This window comes from Aricia agestis, chromosome 11 (assembly GCF_905147365.1).
Source record: "Aricia agestis chromosome 11, ilAriAges1.1, whole genome shotgun sequence".
NCBI classification, from domain to species: domain Eukaryota; kingdom Metazoa; phylum Arthropoda; class Insecta; order Lepidoptera; family Lycaenidae; genus Aricia; species Aricia agestis.
This window is the reverse complement of record NC_056416.1, coordinates 9,172,334-9,192,745: the sequence shown is the minus strand read 5'-3', so window position 1 is coordinate 9,192,745 and position 20,412 is coordinate 9,172,334. Positions and strand designations below refer to the sequence as shown.

General features: G+C 35.8%; 1 protein-coding gene across 8 annotated transcripts in view; it reads left to right on the top strand.

Annotated features, from left to right (window-relative positions):
* The window catches only part of LOC121731596 (protein sidekick), a 67,068-nt gene that overhangs the window by 10,373 nt on the left and 36,283 nt on the right, over nucleotides 1-20,412 (top strand). For all 8 annotated transcript variants that reach the window (XM_042121098.1, XM_042121096.1, XM_042121095.1 and 5 more), the window contains exon 2: nucleotides 20,176-20,271. In XM_042121098.1, the coding sequence (XP_041977032.1) occupies nucleotides 20,176-20,271 (96 nt within the window). The remainder of the gene's footprint in view (nucleotides 1-20,175; nucleotides 20,272-20,412) is intronic.

The window sequence follows — 20,412 nt, the reverse complement described above, 5'->3', positions numbered from 1 at the left end:
CCGGTAAGGCAAAATACCTTGAATATCTCGAATAATCGCGTAACTCGGGCCACAAAAAGTATGAAACAGCTCTTACGGTTCAATGCAAAAGTGAATAATTGCAGTTTAATGTTATAGTACAGCAGTGGGTATGTCGGTCTGTCCGCCATTGAGCTGGGACCGGTTACGGTGTGCGGTCATGCTGCACATCGACGCCCTTTGCGAGCTAGTTCGATTACTAACGTTTATTTAATGTATTGCTCAATACTACCTCTATATAGTAGTACATTTCAATAAATATCTCAATAGATCGTTATGACTTACTTAACGTTGCCCTCAACTCAGTAGCTTAGCTTATTAGTTCCTATTTATAATGTACGGATAACCAACTCCCTTAGTAATGAAAAAAATAACTCTGTACACATAATATTATGTATATTAAATTTATGGTACGATGTTTTGGGTTTATATACGTTGTACGTTAGAAAGGTCGCTTGTATAATATTATAAGCCTTCTTATGCGCATATTCTATATAGCTATGGTATTTTTTTGTATTTGGTAGTGATAACAGAAAACAAAAAAAATATATATCCACAGCCGAACATATAACCTCCACGTTTTTTGGAAGTCGGTTAAAAATACCTTAAGTAGTTTAATCACAGGTTTAATATAGCGCCCGCAGATGCAGTAAAAACATACACGGCTAAAAGTCAAGAGCACATAATATATTGTCATAATTTTTTCCTAATCTATAATTAATATGATTGTTATCATGCAAACGTAACGATTTTGCATTCTCTATTTGTAGAGTTGAAAAGTAAAATTTAGGCACCTACTTATTGAACTGCTTAAGTTTTGCTATTTAAAAAACTTTTCTGCCACTTCAGATGATTTTCCGAGAATAACTGCAAAAAATTGTTTTGTTTTATGCATTAGTAATAGCTCAACAGACGCTAGACATTAGTCTACCAGCTGAAAAGCGATGACACAACTGTTGAGTAAAATAAAAACAGGTAAAAACATTTTACTTTTAAGGTGAGACCGCACTACGCGGCAGCGACGACGCATTTCACCTTCCATAGAACAGACTTTTTGCAAACGTGAATCTGACATTTTATAAACGTCAGTTCTATGGAACGTGAAGTGTCGCGTCGTGTCGTGTCGCTTAGTGCGGTCTCGCTATTAGGGTCAGATGTCAGAACCATTTAAAACACGTTTTCTTAAATTTACACGTTGAAGTGACAGATTTGCCGTCCGCGACGTAGAGACTGTTCCAGTTTTGACTGCTTATTTAAAAATTAATCGCTTCGCCTCACCATGTTGCAATGTAAACAGACCCTTAGAGTCACTAAGGAATCAAGAGGTGCCCATTAAGTTTAGCGGCTGCAAAAGCCTAGGAAAGGAGTGCGTGCCTTAGTGCCTAATGTCTGGTGACTAACGAACGCTCTTGTTGAACACGCGTCCTTTTACACTCGATTTGGTGATATTTTTAATCCCACAACGATCTCGGTAATAGTAGCCGGTTTGCAACCAGGTCAGGAGTGATTTTATAGTTCCTAAATGTGGGATTTCTTGAGAGATCAGATGCGGGACCGAGTGACCATCCGTGATCCGACCAAAGACATCTGAAGGATCATCTTTCAATCAAGCGATCAGATTTATTGTTGTTTCCAACTTCCAACAATAAAAATCAGTTTTCTATTGCGGGAGTATGAGTCCCGGAGGAAGGAGTCGAGAACCACGTTGAAACCACTGCACCACAAAGCCGCTAATTTAGTTATTTAGCGATAAAAACCACAATAAGCAGTAAACGTTCCCGAATCGGCTGCTAGTTAGCATCGTGCTCTGCAACTGTTTACTCATGCTATAAAGCGTTTATCAATTACTGTTGGGAACGAGCTGAAACGGCGATTCAACATTTACGCTCCACAACCGGGTCAAAGGTATAACTATTTCGCCATATTATTTAATGCCAATCAAAAGTTTTCAGCTACAGAATGCCGTAAATATGAATTTAGTTTGAACCGATAGATCATGTCGGGAGCGAACGCTCCAGCGGCTCCGGTTATTTTGATGGAAAAATGAGAGCAACTACGGTTTGCCGATGAATTTTAAGGAATCATCAATTTTCTACCTTCTCCGAAGCTCGGCTGTTTAAATAGAAGTAACTTTTCAAACCCTGTAAAACAAATATTTTTGAAAAAAGAAATGAATGTTTTTTTTAGAACGCTATTGGTTTCTCCTAATTGCAAAAGCTACGTACGGGCTTAATACCTGTTTTTCGGTCATTTATCGTCGATCAGTCGTTAAACTGTAATCAGATGAGTGAATGGTTAGTTGTATTCGTAAGGAGGCCACCGCCTCTTTCTCTAAGCACGTGGTTCTTATTAGGCTTTCAAGTCTCATCGGCAACAGCGACTAACATTTACCTATTTTTATTATTGATCTATGTAACGAGGTGTTCCACTAACAAAATATTTAGCGCAAAGCTGCTAACATCCCGGTTTAATCATAAATGCACTCTCTAAGCTCAGGTGCAATTAAGCTTTTGCTTCCATAGTGCTTCCGAAACTAAAGAAGCTGTCGTAAGTTCAATTTGTGCTTAGATGCACATCATTTTAGAAAATATTAGTACCTATTATTTTATCATAGAATGTCAATGTTAGTTATGTACCTAATTGAAATGTTTATTACCTCGTACTATGTGTATATATGTGTATGTATATGTGTATATGTATGTACCTAACTAAGTTTTAAACAGGAGACAAGGGAGACGCCGGGTAGGGCTTCTGTGTAAAATTGGAATAGACGTACGCAACCGAAAGGTTTCCCTGACCAATAAGTGGCGAGTAGGGTTGTCAAAAATACTAAAAATAATATATTACATTACACACTTTTAAATATTGAGTTGAAAACTTGTAGATTATTATGATGATTAAAGTAAAATAATGATTGACATTCTTTATAATAACTTGATTAAGTTATTATTGAGAATCCGTTGTACAGCCCTATTTAGCTTAGAATAGTATAATTGATGATAAATCATAGCATCTTTTGTTAACTATTAATTGATTATAACTAGCGACACATTAAATTATTTATAAGTTCTGAAGAACCGCCGCGTCTTACGACGGAAAGTCAATACTTTATGATCAACATCGAAAAGAAAAAAAAACTTGCAAGTGCGAGTCGGACTCGCTCATGAAGGAGGAAGGATAGAGCAAAAATTGGCCAAAAATTGAGTTTTTTTTTTGTATGGGAGTAGGCACTTAATTTTTTATTTTATTTTAATATTTTTATAAATTAATAAAGTACACATATAATCAAGGATAAGCTCACCGGTGAGCGAGACACTATAGAATAACAAAAGATTTCCAAGAATCCGCGATCAAAAGATTAAAATATATTAATTTTATTTTGTTTTTAGTATTTGTTGTTATAACGGCAACAGAAATTACACAATCTGTGAAAATTTCAGAAAACTCAAGAACCGCTATAGCTAGACTTCTGAAATTTTCACAGATTGTGTGTATCTGTTGCCGCTATAACAACAAATAGGTACTAAAATTCTAGATACAGACAGACAGACACACGGACAGACATCGAATTCTCAGTAATAGGGTCCCGTTTTTACCTTTTGGATACAGAACCCAAAATGTCTTAGATGTACTACCTACATAGGTAGGTATATCAGAGTTCAAACACAAAGTAAATAATAATAGAGTCAAGTGCTAAAAGCGGACAAGTCAAGTGGACTGCCTTTTGCTGCTACAATACAATTCATTACCCGACTGTCAAAGAGGGGACATATAATGTATTTGCATTTTTAATTATTCACGCACTTTTTACCGCGTGCGCCAACCCTAGGGGAGTGCGGGTGTGGTCAGCTCGGCTTACAGAGCAGCTGGCCCGCCGTTACTAGTGGTTCATGTAATTATGTATATTTATGAGGCATTTCTTCAAAGGATCACCACGTTATTCTTGTATTTTCAAATCAATGGTTACCTGAATCTGGGACTACTAGACTACTTTTTCCCTGGAAATCCATTTGAAGACCACGATTTTAAATTTAAAAACACTTTTTAACAGATTATGTTAAAAACAAAGTTTCGAATACAATAAAAAGTAAGTTCAAAATGGGCTTTGAAAACTCAAATACGTTCCACAAAGTATTGTTTTTAGCTTTTCAATTTTAGAAGCCGTGTTAATATTTAATTATGTAGAGTTATTTTTGGTCGTCCTTTATACAGCGTGTCCGAAATACTCTCTCATTTCTACGTTACGTAAGTGGTGGTCGGTGTGGTTTGCCCAAGAAGATTCAGTGTTGGAGAGTTCGGGTCTAGAGATACCTACAATTAAAATTATTTAAACAGAAACATAAAACGGTTTTAGTACCTAGGTCGCAACCCTCGCAACTTACCTTGACAAATTTTCAAAGAAATTTAATTAAGAAATGTCGATACCTACCTAATGTATGTAATATATAGGTCTACCAGGATCTGATGGCATTTTTGACAGCAGATTTTCAAAAATATCCTTGATCATTGGATATTTTTTTATATTTGCATTTTAACACACAGAATCAGCCGCTATGCGAAAAAAAAGGATCCAAATATTTTATTACAATTACACCGGTATTGCTAGAGTCAATTTATTTTCTCACTTTTTGCCATCAGATTGTGGTAGACCTATACATTTTTTTGTAATATAAATTCAACAATATTTTCTGGGCTATGTAGTCTTTTTTTGTTTTTGTAAGCTGTTGCCTACTGTTGCATAAATTAATATACTAAATTTCGTAGAGTACCTACCTACTTACCTAAAATCGATGTAGATTTTTATTTTTATTATTAATACCTATTAATTATTATTAATTAATTGTTATGCTTAGATGTTAGTTGATTCTTAAATTTATCCTTAACTGGATTTATGTAAAGCCTTATTAAGTAACAGAATATATTGTAACTGTGTATAATATTTAACTAAATAAATAATATTCTGTTGGAAATGAATGGAATTTATAATAATTAATAACTAATTAAAGGCATAAAAAGATTTTTGAATTTACACAATTTCTATTAATTAATGAAACGAGATAATTAATAAATTGATATATATCCGGTTAATAATGGAATAAAGTGAAAAGAAAGTTCAATTATTATTTATTTGTACAGGTATATTATAAAAGCTTAAAGCAGTTTAGTAGGATATCGATAAGTGAAAGTCACACAAATCACAATAATTTAATTTAAAAACGGTTCGTAACTAAGTAACTACCTTTTTGTAATAAAATTTTAAAACACCTATCACCTATATCACATAATATTATGCAATAATACGTTTTCAAAGATTTTGTTAATTATACAAAATCTTCGAAAATGTATTAAGTACTACATATTATCATATACACATTTCGATCGATATAATATGACAACGGTAAAAAGTTATACAATATGCATATTAAATTCCGCATATCTTATGCAATTATTGTCGAATATCGAGTTGCATATTTACGCCGGTATGGAAATATTATTCAATCGCTAGTGAGGTGAGGTTTCCCAGCCAGCTACTAGCATGTCGGCCGGCCAGACGTGCCGAGGCCGTGAGTCACGTAGCGGATATGCTTACGTTAAAATTCATGTATGAATGTGGATGTATCAACTTTAAAAACTCTATTACTTATTCGGACGTTCGACATCAATCGCCCGTGTTACACAGTACTAGCACTTGTCGGATTAAACTGTTCACTAGCGCCTTTAATGTCGTGTCATATTTGAAACACTTTGTATGTATTGTTGTATCGTATTATTTGTACCCAATAGTCAACACTCAACATTATACTCTATCCTACTAATATTATAATAGCTCAGTCAACAAAGTAGTTGTAGAATGCGTGAGCGGGAACCTAAGCAATTTCTGCAGGAACTTATTCAGGGTAGCTAAGGGCAAAACATTCTAAAAGTCCTGACGTCTAGGAGGTGAGCCGGAGGGACGGGGGTCGACAAAGGTCTCAATTTTTGGTTTTTCGCCAATAACAAAAAACTATGCGTTGTAGTCTCTCCCGGCTTACCTCCTAGATGTCAGAACTTTTAGTATGTTTGTCCCTGATCACCCTGAATAAGTTCCAGCAGAAATCGCTTAAGTTCCCGCTCACGCCCCTCTTTTGAGTCATTTGTTAACCGGACTATAAAGGCGAAAGTTTGGATGTATGTATGGATGTTTGTTACTCTTTCACACAAAAACTACTGAACGAATTTTAATGAAAACTTACAATAATATAGCTTACGAGCAAACGGTCACCTGATGGAAAGCAACTTCCGTCGCCCATGGACACATCAGAAGAGCTGCAGGTGCGTTGCCGGTCTTTTAAGAGGGAATAGGGTAATAGGGGAGGGTATGGAAGGGAAGGGAATAGGGGAGGGTAGGGAAGGGAAGGGAATAGGGGAGGGTAGGGAAGGGAATAGGGTAGGGGATTGTGCCTCCGGTAAACTCACTCACTCGGCGAAACACAGCGCAAGCGCTGTTTCACGCGGGTTTTCTGTGAGAACGTGGTATTTCTCCGGTCGAGCCGGCCCATTCGTGCCGAAGCATGGCTCTCCCACGTATAAATAGTAATAAAGTCTATAATATTGCAAAATATACAAGATTCTTACAAGCCAAAAGTTTTTAATTTTTAACGAATGAAAGTTACTCCTTGCGAGTGAATTCACATTACAAAGTGTGAGGTTAAAATGATAGATAATGTGAAATTATTCTGACTCATGACCCTCATACGTTCCACTGGTGAACACGGGTTTCCTCCTCGAAATCGGAAGGCATATTATAGCACATAATTTACCTAGTCATTGACCCAGAGCGAGTTAACTCGCTTTAGATTTATTAAAATATGCGCGAGATTCGGCAACTTCGTTACTATGTTTCCTCCGAAATTAAACAGTGTGAAGTTGTCACTCTCATAAAAGCGCTTCCTTTCTTTGTATTTTGTCTGCCAACATTAACGTCAGAGATAGTTTATGCATAATTTCGGCGTTGTTTAATTAAATAAAACGCGACTTTAATAATTCAGGATGCAATAACATTATGTTTTCAGTAGCGACAAAATGCCAGCTCGTATGAAATTAACTTAATCAAAAGGTCGTTTTACTTCCCATCACCCATGGGACTTGTCTACGCGGCATCTCGCATTTCAGCCATATTTTTAACCTTACTCCCGTTGCACGTAATCTTCTAAACTCCTAACATAAATAATAAATGTTAATGTTAAATTCTAACCCAGTTTCGTGTGGGTTAACTGAATTTTTAAATGGAATCCTGTCAATTTATTTATCATGTTTATTTTGCTAAATAGAGTCTGTAGGACACTTTAAAAATAAACGTATCTACTATCTATGTATATTACGTTTTTAAATCAGTAGGTACGAAATATACGTATTCGAAATATTCACTATAAATCCCGGGTTGAGATGATTTTTCTTTTGGGGTAAAACTTTTAAATGTGTCACACTTAAAGGTATAAACCCGTACGTGTAGTAGAGAATAAAATATTGAAAAGCATTTATTACCAGGTTGCGTGTGTAGTAGAGAAACAAAAGTGCATGTAATTTTTCTCACGTGCAGTCACGACAGTACAAAAACAGGAAAAAACCCTGTGACATATCGGCTACCGTATAATTTAAAGGCCAGGAAATATACTTTTTTAAAACTTAAATAATTATTATTAGTTAAGACATTTGAATAATTACTCCAGCAATTAAATATACAATGTGTCCCGACACCGGTGTCCGATCCTTTAATGGCATGATCTATGGCATATTTTATCGACAAATTGGCCCTCAAATTTTATCTCTCTCTCACGGTTGTAAAATGGCAGCCATTTTAGTTTTTCTCGGGCTTTCACACTAATTTGACCAGTACTTCTCATGTAAATATCCTATGAAGATAAAAAAGGTCTCATTTGATAGCTAAACTTGTGGACTACGCTTACACAGGCAATATGTTATAAATTTCTTGGAATGAAACATAAAAAAACCAAAGTTTAAGAAAAAAAATTGTGTATTTTTTAATTAATGGCTTTTTGTGAAAAATCTAGCACATTAAACTGTTCTTTTTTATTTTAAAAAGATAGAAGAGGTTTTTATCTTAAATAAATTCTTTACTTCAATGCTCAGATTAGTACGAATCCCGAGATTTTTTTTTTCAAAAGTTAGAATATATTTGAATTATAAATATTTGAAAGCCAATTTGTCACTAAAATATGCCATAAATCATGAGTTCGATTTTTTTTCTCCAACTTTTGAAAAAAAAAATTTTTCTCTGGCTTCATACTAATCTAACCTATACTTCATAGGAAAATCGTCATAACTTCTAAACTATCTGACTTAGAGCATTGAAGTAAAGAATTTATTTAAGATAAAAACCTCCTCTATTTTTTTTAATCAAAAAAGAACCAGTTTAATGTGCTAGATTTTTTACAAAAAGCTATTAATTAAAAAAATACACATTTTTTTTCGTAAACTTTGGTTTTTCTATGTTTAATTCCACGAAATTTATAGCATATTGTCTGTGTAAGCGTAGTCCACAAGTTTAGCTATCAAATGAGACCTTTTTTATCTTCATAGGATATTTACGTGAAAAGTACTGGTCGGATTGGCTGCCATTTTACTACCGTGAGAGAGAGAAAATATTTGAGGGCCAATTTGTCGATAAAATATGCCATAGATCATGATATTAAAGGATCCGACACCGGTGTCGGGACACATTGTATGTATTATGTTTCAGACTTGTAAAACAGAATGTTTCGCGAGTTAAAATTTGGCACGACTCTCGAGCCCTTGTACCACCTCTTCACGTTGACCCGGGATGAATGGACAAGCGAACATGTAGAGCCATATTGGTCCATGATTTCCGATGGTCGATGTCGATTGTGCAAATGTGCAAGCTGTAGACAGCTTTGAAATCATGGCCCAACGTGAAGGACATGTTTTATGTTTATGGGGCTATTTTACAAAAGTATTATTTACGCTACGCATACCTAATAATAATATCAGCCCCTTTAGCATGGCCGCAGTAGAAATGCGAAAGTATAGAAACACTGTGAAGATAAACTGAAGTCTATCTCCACAGCAACTATAGTCTATGTCATAAAGTAGGATTTTATTTGATTTTTTTGACTATAGTCTATGTCATAAAGTGGAATTTGTTTGAATTTAATGATCGGAACGGTACGTCTTCAGTTTATCTCCACAGTATTTCTATATTTTCGCATTTCTACTGTAGCCGTGCTAAAGGGGCTGATATTGTTTATATTCTATTTTTATAAGTAGCTAACGAATCTTTGATTGTTATAGAGGCTTCATAATAAAAAGTTAATTATAATTTACGAAAAATGATATTACCTCGAATTGGTATAGTATAAACTGTACTACACTTTCTTACTAGACGTTATACATTTATAAGTCTGGCTGGTATAAACTTATTTTGTGTTACCATTTTTATGTTTCCCATTTCATTAGGAGACTATGGGCCTATTATTTCGGAGGATAACGATATGACCCTTGATAAGATTGCCAGTAACGTCGAAGGCGAAGGACCTAATGTCTAGGTCTTAGCGAGAAAGTCCAAGTATTTTCTTGGTCAAAATAATATTTTACGAGTATTAAAGACATTTTTCCAATATTTAATATCACGTTGTCCACCTTTCCTATCGAGGCTGTTATCGTTGCAATTTTAGGGCCTTTAAACATCGACAGAGGGAAGTCGGGGAGCGAAAGGGGAGGGGAGGAGTAAAGTTAATGAATATCAATATCATGAATGATACCATTTAACAACAAACATCTGCGCGCCGGATCTTTGTTTGAAATTAATTTCGGTTAACGACTACTCCTCCGAACTGGGCCGAACTGACGTTTTTCACTCACAACGGCACAAACATTTTCTTAATCTAACTTTATTATTTTATGGATCTAGTTTAATCAGAGTTTTAATAGATGCCGTTTTGTAGGTATTCCGTGTCTAATTATCGCCGTTTTAACTTTTAATTATCGTGTGGGTGGCATCGGACGACAGTAAATTGTACGTTATTAATAAATAAGATATGTACATAGTTCACTTGTTTACTTCATGATTTATGATTATGCTTATTTTCGAGAGAGGGCAATAAACGCATAAGGGCTTCCGCAAGCACACATCACGGGAAGGAGGAGTGCAACCTTAAAAGTGTATTGAATATTTTAAAGAGAGCTCCTTCGGTAGGACGCCTTTACAGAACGAAATTGTCGCTCCGAAAGCTTTCATTTGTATTACAAAATAAGCTGCTGCGAGCGATCCTTCTAAATTATAAATTCTTTTAGTTTTGGTCGCACTAAAAAGCGTCGTAAAACAACTGAAACTTGATGGATGTAATAACCACACAAAACAAAGGCATCTTAGAGGAATGTATTATTTTTACTAAAAGACACCGGTCTAACCGCTAGGACTCCGGCTTAGTGTAGCTCGAAGGTGCGGTTTCGCCCTACGAGCCACGCTCGTCGCTGGGATTATATTATGCGGTTTGGTAAACTGTCGCAACGGTGCAAAAACTTTACTAACTTCGCTTCATCCCTTTTCACGCATTAGCCCTAACTCCTAAGTAGCTAAACCCTAGTTCAGAATTATTTTTATTCCGGTTTATTTATTGGTAGGCGCTAGATTAAAAATTGTCGCAACGAGTAATCAGAGAAATTGATGCATAGAGATGGCGGAATTTCGGTCGGGTTATGTCAAGTCCAGCCAGACAGATCGCGACTAACATTGAATTGATGTAACGAGACCAAATTATATAGGTCCGCCAAATGCCTATAAAACAGTTTCTCTGATGGTGATGGAACTTTAATCCCTTTAAACTTTGTCTCATCCCTTGGTATGCTAAGATCTAACATCTAAGTATGTAGAACACTTATTCAGAACTATTTTAATATGAATTATTATTTATTGGTAAGTTGTTAATTTACGTAAAGGCAGACAGATCCTAGATGCCTTTGGTAGAAACTTGGACAATAGGCAGAACTTAAATACTTTAACAGTTCGGCGGCTCGCCTGGACATTGGCAGGCGGCCAGAATCTCCGGCGCTATGAAAGGAGCGCTTCAGGTGTATAGGTCGGAAGGACTGGAGTGTTTCTATTATGAAATACTCATGTTCCCCGAACAGCACTCAGCGTAGATATTTTAAATAAAATCTCTTAAACTTTTGGCGCGCGTTCACGTCGCGTTTTTTACGAAATAAAACAATTGAAATATGTTCGCTTATTCTACTTTGGAAAGTTATTTGTTATTCACGCAAAGCATAGCGACCTTCTAAAGGGTTTCTTTCTAAGAAATATACAAGGTGTCAGTTAGGCAGAGTAAATCTCTCATTTTACCCCTAAAGTCGCTCAAACTTTTCTTTATCGCGTTGCTTGACTTGCGTCTAGAGTCATGCTAAGTCTGCAGTAACATTGTCCTTGAGCAACTCAAAAGTGACATACACGGAAAAGTCTATAAATAGTTAGCAAAGTAATAGCGGGTCTACATTATTGTATTGCGGGACTGTATAATGTATAATATTGTATATCCACTGGATAGGAATAATGTAAACCCGCTTTAAAGGAATGCGATTGTACGCATTTATAAGTGACACTTGGAAATTGGAATAAAGATTATAGAGTATAGACTATTGACGACTTACTAGCTTACTTGTTGCTGTCACCATTATCCGTTATTGTTATCTTTGTCGTCGCAAAAACATAAGTCTCATGTTTCTATAAGGAAAGTAAGGCGGTGTTTACCTTTCCTATCTATTGTTATTTTCTCATCGACCGAGAGATTATTTTAATAAAGTACACCCTGATTTAGATTTATCTGCCCCTATAAAAGTTATCGCAAATCCATTTCGTAGGATGTTTGTTTTTGGTGGGATATTTTCGTGACTATGGAATGATTTGTTTTGGTAGATTACTATGGCGTGGGCGGTGATTTCCATATCTCTTGCCAAGCTTCCCTTGTCTTTTGCATTAAGATCACCCGAATCCCTCTAAAGAGAGCTAGCATTCGCCACTGATAGATTACCTACCCGCAGCAGTTAGAAGTGCTGACTTCACCCTCTATGACTTCTAATGCCAGTAAACAGTCATTATTGCATATCAGATATCTGGACAGAATTATTTGTTTGTACTATTTGTAGTGTATAATATTTATTTTGTAGTGCAGTTTCAATAATAAGGTACGCTCACAAGTGACCATTCGCTATGCAAATGTGTATTAATTACAAATCACTATTGTATTGTTGCACACAAGTCCCGGCCGACGATTTGAGAGGCCGATAAGTGACCCGCGAGCTTTTACACCACACGGAAACACGCGACGGCCGACGACACGAGCACGACACGTTTATGGTTTTTATAAGAGCCTTTATTAATCTTTCTACACTTAATGAGGTACTGACCTACATTAAACTTATAAATACCTCTAGAGTGAGAGCTGTTATATGAACAATCGTATATCAGGTGGAGTCCTTGTTATGCGAGGGAAACAAACTAATGAAGCAATAAGAAAAGTAAGTTTGTGTGGACCGAGCCTAATGCGGCTTTTCTATGTGGCCTAAGGGCTTATGATGGACCAATACGACTGAAAAGAAAATTAAAAGCATATTATAGTACTTACATGGAGACATTTTCGTCTATGATTATTGATTACCCATGATCGACTTCGATAAAAAAACAGTTTTGCATGATATCAATCATTGTTATCCCAACTTTAACGTGACTTTAGGATTACTTTAATGGCGCCGAATTAAAATGTCACTGAAGTTTGTAAGTAGGTTACAAGATTACTACAGTTTACTCGCGGATCGCTATCTTATCAGTAGATTAGGTACTGCAGGCGTGTCACCTAGTATAGTGTCATCATAGTACGACCTACTTGTATGGGTTATCCGCAACCTGTTTATAGAACATGTACTAATAATAACAACAAAAGAAGCAGAGGGTGACGACCTAATTGCCCACTTAATGAAAGGCCTGTATCAAAGCATAGAAGAGGCCTATTATAATCGGTAACCCAGGTCGATACAGCTCAATTATACGTCCACAATATGAGAATAACTGAAATATGGTAGGGTAACAGAATGCCGAAAGCGACTGTGTACTGTGTAGTCCAGTACCTAGAATCTACATTTCAAATATCGCCAACAAACTGATATGCAGTTTGGCGGTTTTTAGAATAAGAAAACAAGTTTGTAAAATACTTGAATAAATACATAAAAAAAGAAGTTTCCTGGAGAGGAGGAGTTCCCTAAATGTCTAACTAGAATCTAGACTGTCTACCTTCCTGCAATTAAGGGAAATTAGTGGGATGGACAAGTACGTAGGTGTTATGCGCCAACTGATTTATTGCACACATGGATCCAACAACAATTATGAATGAGCCTCATTTGTGTTTTTCGCGACAAATGGAGCTGAACAGCATATATTTTATGAGGCCTATTTAAAAGATTAAGTAACGACTAACGTCCCTTTAAGAGTGGCCTAATTATTGCTTTTTACACCTTTCAGGTGGTTTCCATTAGAAAAGAAAAAAACCGGCCAAGTGCGTGTCGGGCCACGCGCAATATAGGGCTCCGTAGTACCGCTAGTTTTTGAAAATGTTTGTATGGTCAATGAATGTACATTTATAACGTGTTTTACACTACTAACAACATCATCTCAGTTACTTTCAAAGAAAAGTTCCTTTATACTTCGCCGAATACATTTTTTTTTAGTTGATCAACTATTACCTACTCAATAACTTATGAAGTCTTCTTAGCCGTGATAGCTTTCCTTTTAAATTCAGCATATTTCCTACTCCCGTGAATCATTTCCAGAAACAACCGTTTAGCTGGAGAAGGGGGGACACTGGACTTTTTTCCACTTTAAAACTTAATATTTCACAAATGGATCCCTAAATCAGAAAATGATCTATGAATACCCATAATACTTAAAAAAAAAACCTATCCAACGACACCCCACACGATGGGATGGGCGCGAAAAAAAATATTCATCCCCGCTTCATATTATGTACTGTGTAGTCCCAGGTACCATAAAAATATTTTTTAAGATTTTATGTACCATTTTGTCGGCATCATTAAATTACAGCTTTGTAGGAATTGTAGGTCTTATAGTCTGTAAACAAAACCGCGGACAGACAGACGGACGGACGGACAGACGGATAGACAGACGGACGGACAGACCGAAACTATAAGGGTTGGGATTGACACAATGTGTAACTAAGTGAGTCAGTATGTTAGCAAAAGATGATTGTCTGGATCTGGAATTTACCGTAGCGAATTGTAAAAATGCGTCACCAACATTTAATTTTGATTTATCTTACATCTGATATTGTCATCAAACTGATGCGTGATAAAGACATTTAGGTAGAAAAAAATATAATTATTGTCTTAAGACGTAGGTACTTTTAGGGTCAATTTATACTAGCATAGAGTTGAAGCGCGAAGCGAATTACCAAAACTTAACATAACAAATTCAACCTTAACTCCAAAGCGTTAACGCACACATTACATGATACATCTGAGAATTTATAAAGGCCGCGCATTCGCGCGAATTCGCGCGGATACGCCCGACTAACGCTGATTGGTCTCGCAGAAGTATCTAAAGAGTTTGCGTTACGCTCTGGAGTTAAGGTTGAATTTTCTATTTTCAGTTTTTGGGAATTCGCTTTGATGCGCTTTGACTTTGCGCTGGTATAAATTGAACCATAATCTTTAAATTTGGATTAGTTTGTATTGGAATAATATCTTTTTTTAACTGTAAGTGTAACATTTATTTTTTTGCGTAAACGACTATATATGTATATTTTAGTAGTAGATCGTATGTCTTAAATATTCTTTATTAAATTTTCTACCTTTATAATTGGCATTAGGCTCCTGTTAGAAGTAATACAGTCTATACTTCTATAGCATTTAGCAATAAAGCTCATCTGCGAGTTGAGTCCGGCGGCCGGCGGCGGCGCGGTCGCATTTGAAATAATATTTTCAAATCTAGATAAATTGTCGGTGGTTATTGCTCGGTATTCAGTTATTTGAATCAGAACTCGGAGTGTTCATAACTTTCCCCGGTTATTGTACTTCGCTTTTTTGTTAGACGGAACAATATTGGTACAATTATACTCCACAAAAATTCCGCCCAACTTTCAGGCAGAGGGAGTCAAGTAGATACTTTATGGAATGAGAACTTCCGAACATAGGGCTGACATTTCTGTAGATGCTACAAAAAGTTTGTATTTTAAATATCTGTATTATCTAATTAGTGAATATTGAGTAGCATACATTCACTATTAGTGAATATTGATAACAAATTGTTGATAGTGAAAAAGATAAAACTGGGGTAATTACATTGGTGAAAGATGTGAGACCGACAAAGTCTACCCCAAAACGGAAGCTTGTGGTGAAATCTTAGAGTTCCGGTAGCGCGAGGAAACCTTAAAATATTTTTAAGGAAGAAGGAGAATTAAAAACGTTTTTACGTCCAAAAATATGAATGCCAAAGGGATTTGATTATAAATTCAGAATTTATAAATTTAGAAATACCGAGAAAGAAGGCAACATTGACAAAGATAAGAAATGGAAAATGTTAATATTTTTCGTTACCGTAAAGTTTATTATGTTTACTTTGGGAAATGTGGGAATATAAAATACATCATCATTATTAGAGGTATCAGGAGAACTTTGTTTGGCAATACTTGGAAGTTTGGAACTTAGCGATCGAATAATATTTGTGAATGAATATCAGTAAGGAAAACATTGGAAAACGAAATTATTGTTGTTTGCTTTTTGGTAACATTCTTTAAACTTTTTTTTGAGTACTCAATTTAAATTTTGTACTATTTACATAATACTCTGACTTATTTATAAAATCTTAACATAATCAGAAGTGTATAATCTTCGGTTACAAAGAAATACAGTGACCCAAATCTCTTATAAAAAAATAGTAAAATTGTAAACACAAAGTGAAGAAAACGCGTGTTACCGCACGGGGAATGCATCTGGCCCACGTCCCGATCAATCAATAGTTAACTAAACATATTCCCGCCTTCCGTTCCTGCCATTATTTACGGCCTAATTAATTATAAATATCTTTATAACGCCGCACAATATGCCCAGTTGAATTGAAACTATGTTGCTTTACGATTCCCTGACTTGTTTCTTACTTTGTGCTCTACTTGTCTTGAGTTGAAGCGGAGACGAGTTTGAGTATAAATATAGATATTAGCGTCATAAGAATCCATTGTATATAATATTATAAATGCGAAAGTGTGTCTGTCAGTCTATCTGTCAGTTACCTCGCCTAAACCGCTGAACCGATTTTGCTGGGTATGGAAATACCTTTTTTTTACGAAATAAGGGGGCAAACGAGTAAAACGGGTCACAAGGAACTTCCGTCGCCCATGGACACTCACAGCATCAAAAAGCTACAGGTGCGTTGCCGGCTTTTTAAGAGGGAATAGTGTAATAAACTCACACACGTTGGTCTGTCAACTGCCTAGGAATCAATTTCCTCGATGGTACATCTACTCCGAGGTATATTTTAAATCAGCCGATAAGCACTTGGGATAAGCCTTGAAATAACTTGATACCTTCCAATAAATCTAGCTTCTAAGTCTTAGGGGGTATAAATCCATGCTGTTATCCGATCTATACGTAACAATTACCAGTAAAAACGTGCGGAAATCCAACCTCTAATCCGGCCTCTCTATCCGCTCTATGTCAATTAGGCGGTGGTAAGAAACGTGTGAGGTTGTGAACATCTCAAGCCTTCCTTTTTGTTGATTCCTCGTTTCCTCTAAACGTCACAAAGCGAAAGGTAAGTGATTGTTATTGGGTCTGTTACATAATTGCAAATAATAATACGTCCGCCTTTATTGTATGATAAACATCATCTTCATCTATGTGTACGAAATCGATTCCTAGGCAGATCGCGGACATTCTTTATTTTACCGGGTTGTGTCAAATTAAAATCAGTCTCGACCATAAAGTTAATATACCTAGCGGAATAGAGCAACAATCTCGAGCTGTCAAACGAAACCGAAATTGGTTTCATTTGTGTGTAAAAATATGTGTACGTATACACTTACACAAGCATGATTGAACATGATTTCTATGAGATTAAATTGTCAACGTGCGGCACGTGCCGACTGGACGTCAAAAAAAGAGTGCTGCTGACATGTATCACACGTCTCTTTTTACCACGCAGTGTTACTGATAGTGACATCTCTCTTGCTCAGGCCTTTGTTACTCTATTCCGCTAGGTATAGATATTAACTTTATGGTCTCGACTCTCGATCTGTCAACTCGACGATAACCCGTCCAAATAACGTAGATCCGCCATCTGCCTATGAATTAATATCTCTAATAGTACATTTTTTTGCTATTTTTATAGTACGGTATCTCTTCTTTGTTTTAGAAATACGGTCAGTCCGGTTCGTTATTTTCTTGAAAACCCTTTCTTATTGGGTCCTAACTATTGGCTGCCAATGCGGGGTACGTTTCACCGTTTTTATATCAATGGTTCTCTACCCTCACAAGCCACGGATCTCAAACCAATCTACAGGGCTTATAAATATATAATTTGTCCCTATTGCCGAAGAAAAGATCTTAAATTTATGTGGAAATATAAAACTGTTTGATAAAATTAGTCAAGAATTTTAGTGCTAATAAGAGCTAATAGACGTAGAGGAGTTTGATGATTTCACACAGTAAAAGTCTCAAAATATAATTTAAAAATCTAAAGTTGTTGCTAGAAAAGCTAATAAGGTGTAGTAAGAGCTATTCAAATTAACGAATGACATTTTATATAAGGTTTGATTCGCTGTTAGAACTTTAGTAGACTGTAGAGTTCGCTGTTTTAATATCTCCCTTACTTTTTAATAAGCTACCAACAAAATGACGTCATTCATCCATGAAAGTATTACAACACTGAGTTCGTAGAACCGATAACATTATCTTTAGTAGCAACCTTTTAGACGATAATACAATTAGTAGAGTAAAAGGCATACAAGTATAAGGTCGAGGTTAATCCGCCGACCACAACTATTGCAATGTTGAATAGATACCAAAGCACTCCTAATATAATATTCTCAACAGTGTAAAGTTAGAAACTAAGATCAGCATAATGTGCATAGAATATGTATCATCGGAGGAATTGATTCACGAGGTGTACCTTTATTTGGCCGGGTTATGTCAAGTTAATTTTAGTTTTGGTCAGGTTAGGTACGAAAAAAAAAGGTTGGGTATGACATGGCCAGTTTGTGAAAATGATATTTATCGAGGAAATAAAAGGCTTTATTATTTATTATTATTATGACATGGCCAGCCTGAATTACGCACGTCATTTGTCTTTAATTACATTTTTTTGGTTTAACAAAAATGTTTTACTTATTTATAAGTTATATCACTTAAGGGTGGGTTGCACCAGAGGCGTGGTTATAGTTACAGTTATGGTTATAGTTAAGGCTAACTTTAACCTTAACTTTGACTACAGAATTTGACAGGTGACAGCTGGTCCGACAAGGCTTTAAATGAACGTAGGCGGGGGGGCTGCTGGTAAAGGAGAACTGTCAAAAATGACGTTTATGTATGATGACAGCGTTAGTTCCTTTTTCCGCCACGTTCATTTAAAGCCTTGTCGAGCTCAAGGTTATCGTCAAATATGGCGTCCATTATTGACTTTAACCAAAGATTTGACATTTTGCATTGTAGTTAAAGCTATAGTTAAAGTAAGTTGGTGCAACCCACCCTAAGAATTTTACTTCAGTGTTGAGCATAACTTGAAAAGATCGTGGAATTAAAAAAACACGGTTTCAATGATACAAAAAATATGATTCACAAATGACTCATATTTATACATAAACCTATAATGCTACGACAGTATATATTATGTCTATGTATTTATATATCCTAATATCCTTGAATTATCTTACAACATTTACAACAGTCAACAGGTACATTAGAAACTATAATTCATTTGATGTAAATGAATTTAGATTCATAACATGCAAATCTGACTCCCAAATCTAAATTTTTATCAAAGTTTGACCGGAAGTGTGACACAGTCACACAGATAATCAGATAAAAGCGTGCATATTGACAATATACATAATTTTTTTTAATAATTTTAATTGGCTACGTTCGCACAAAGTTAATATGTTAATAAAAAATTAAGAGATCTCTTTCTCTCTTAATTTTTATTAACATATTTCCTTTGTGCGAAAGTAGATGATTCATGATAGTGACAACCAGTGACGCGGAGGTGGAGGCCTATAACTCCTCTCCTATTGCCTCTTAAATTATTAATATTATCGCCATATTCGCCATACAAATGTTTTCTCTAAATACACTACCGATAGAAACAACTCATGAGCCTGCGTATAAACAAAATGAAAACGTAACAATGACCAGATGAAAGCTCATACAATAAAGATGGACTTAACAATCGTTAAATGATCGTCAATACAGTTAATTGATTTGTGTTGCATCAAGCGATCGCAGCGCCTATTCAGATGGAGACACATACAGCTTATTAACGGTCCGCCGGCCAGCCTGAATTGAAGACGAGACTTCAAATTGATCGCATTTTTTACTCTTACTGGTCCGTCTGAGTGACTCATGTTGCATGTAGGACGATCGACACGTAAAATATGCGCTTAGAGTTCCGCTAAGAAATTACTTTGTGGGAAAGGTTGTATTGGTGTCGATGTTTGCGGAGTTAAAACTCGTTTTAGTTACAAAAACTTTTTTTAATAAGACAAGATAAGGGGATCTTATCTAAGCTTATACAATTTTTTCTAAGACTTAATAGAGGTATATTATGTGCTTATTTAGAATTAGTGCCAACTGCCAAACGTTTCTTGTTTCATGTTTTATTCTCCATTTGGCCGAATGCGGCCTATATTATTTAACTTACTTCTTTCAAAGCTGCGAAAGAAAGAGGCGGAGGATAAGAATAAAAATTAAAATGTAAAGTAACTTGCCTTTGTTATAAAATTCATTTTACGATCGCCGCCCATTGTAACATTAAAGTGCCTTATTTAAATTTGGTTTTATAATGATCTTTCCAGAATTTAAGATATTAGAAGAGACAATAATCCTTTATGTTTTGTAACAAAATGATAAATTGTGTCTTCTTTGCAGCGCAAATGCAGCCTCCGCGGTTCTTGATGCAGCCCTCATCATCCAACAGCATCGTCAGGGAGGGCACCACGAAGATCCTGCAGTGCTCAGCGAATGGTAAGAAATATAAGCGAAATACAGTATAAATAAGAACTATGTGACACCTAGCTCTTGTTATTAGATATTGGTCATTCGAGGTCGTTGTTACGTAAAGTCTTAAAGGCGATTTAGGCCAACTAGAGATCGCCCAATGGTCGA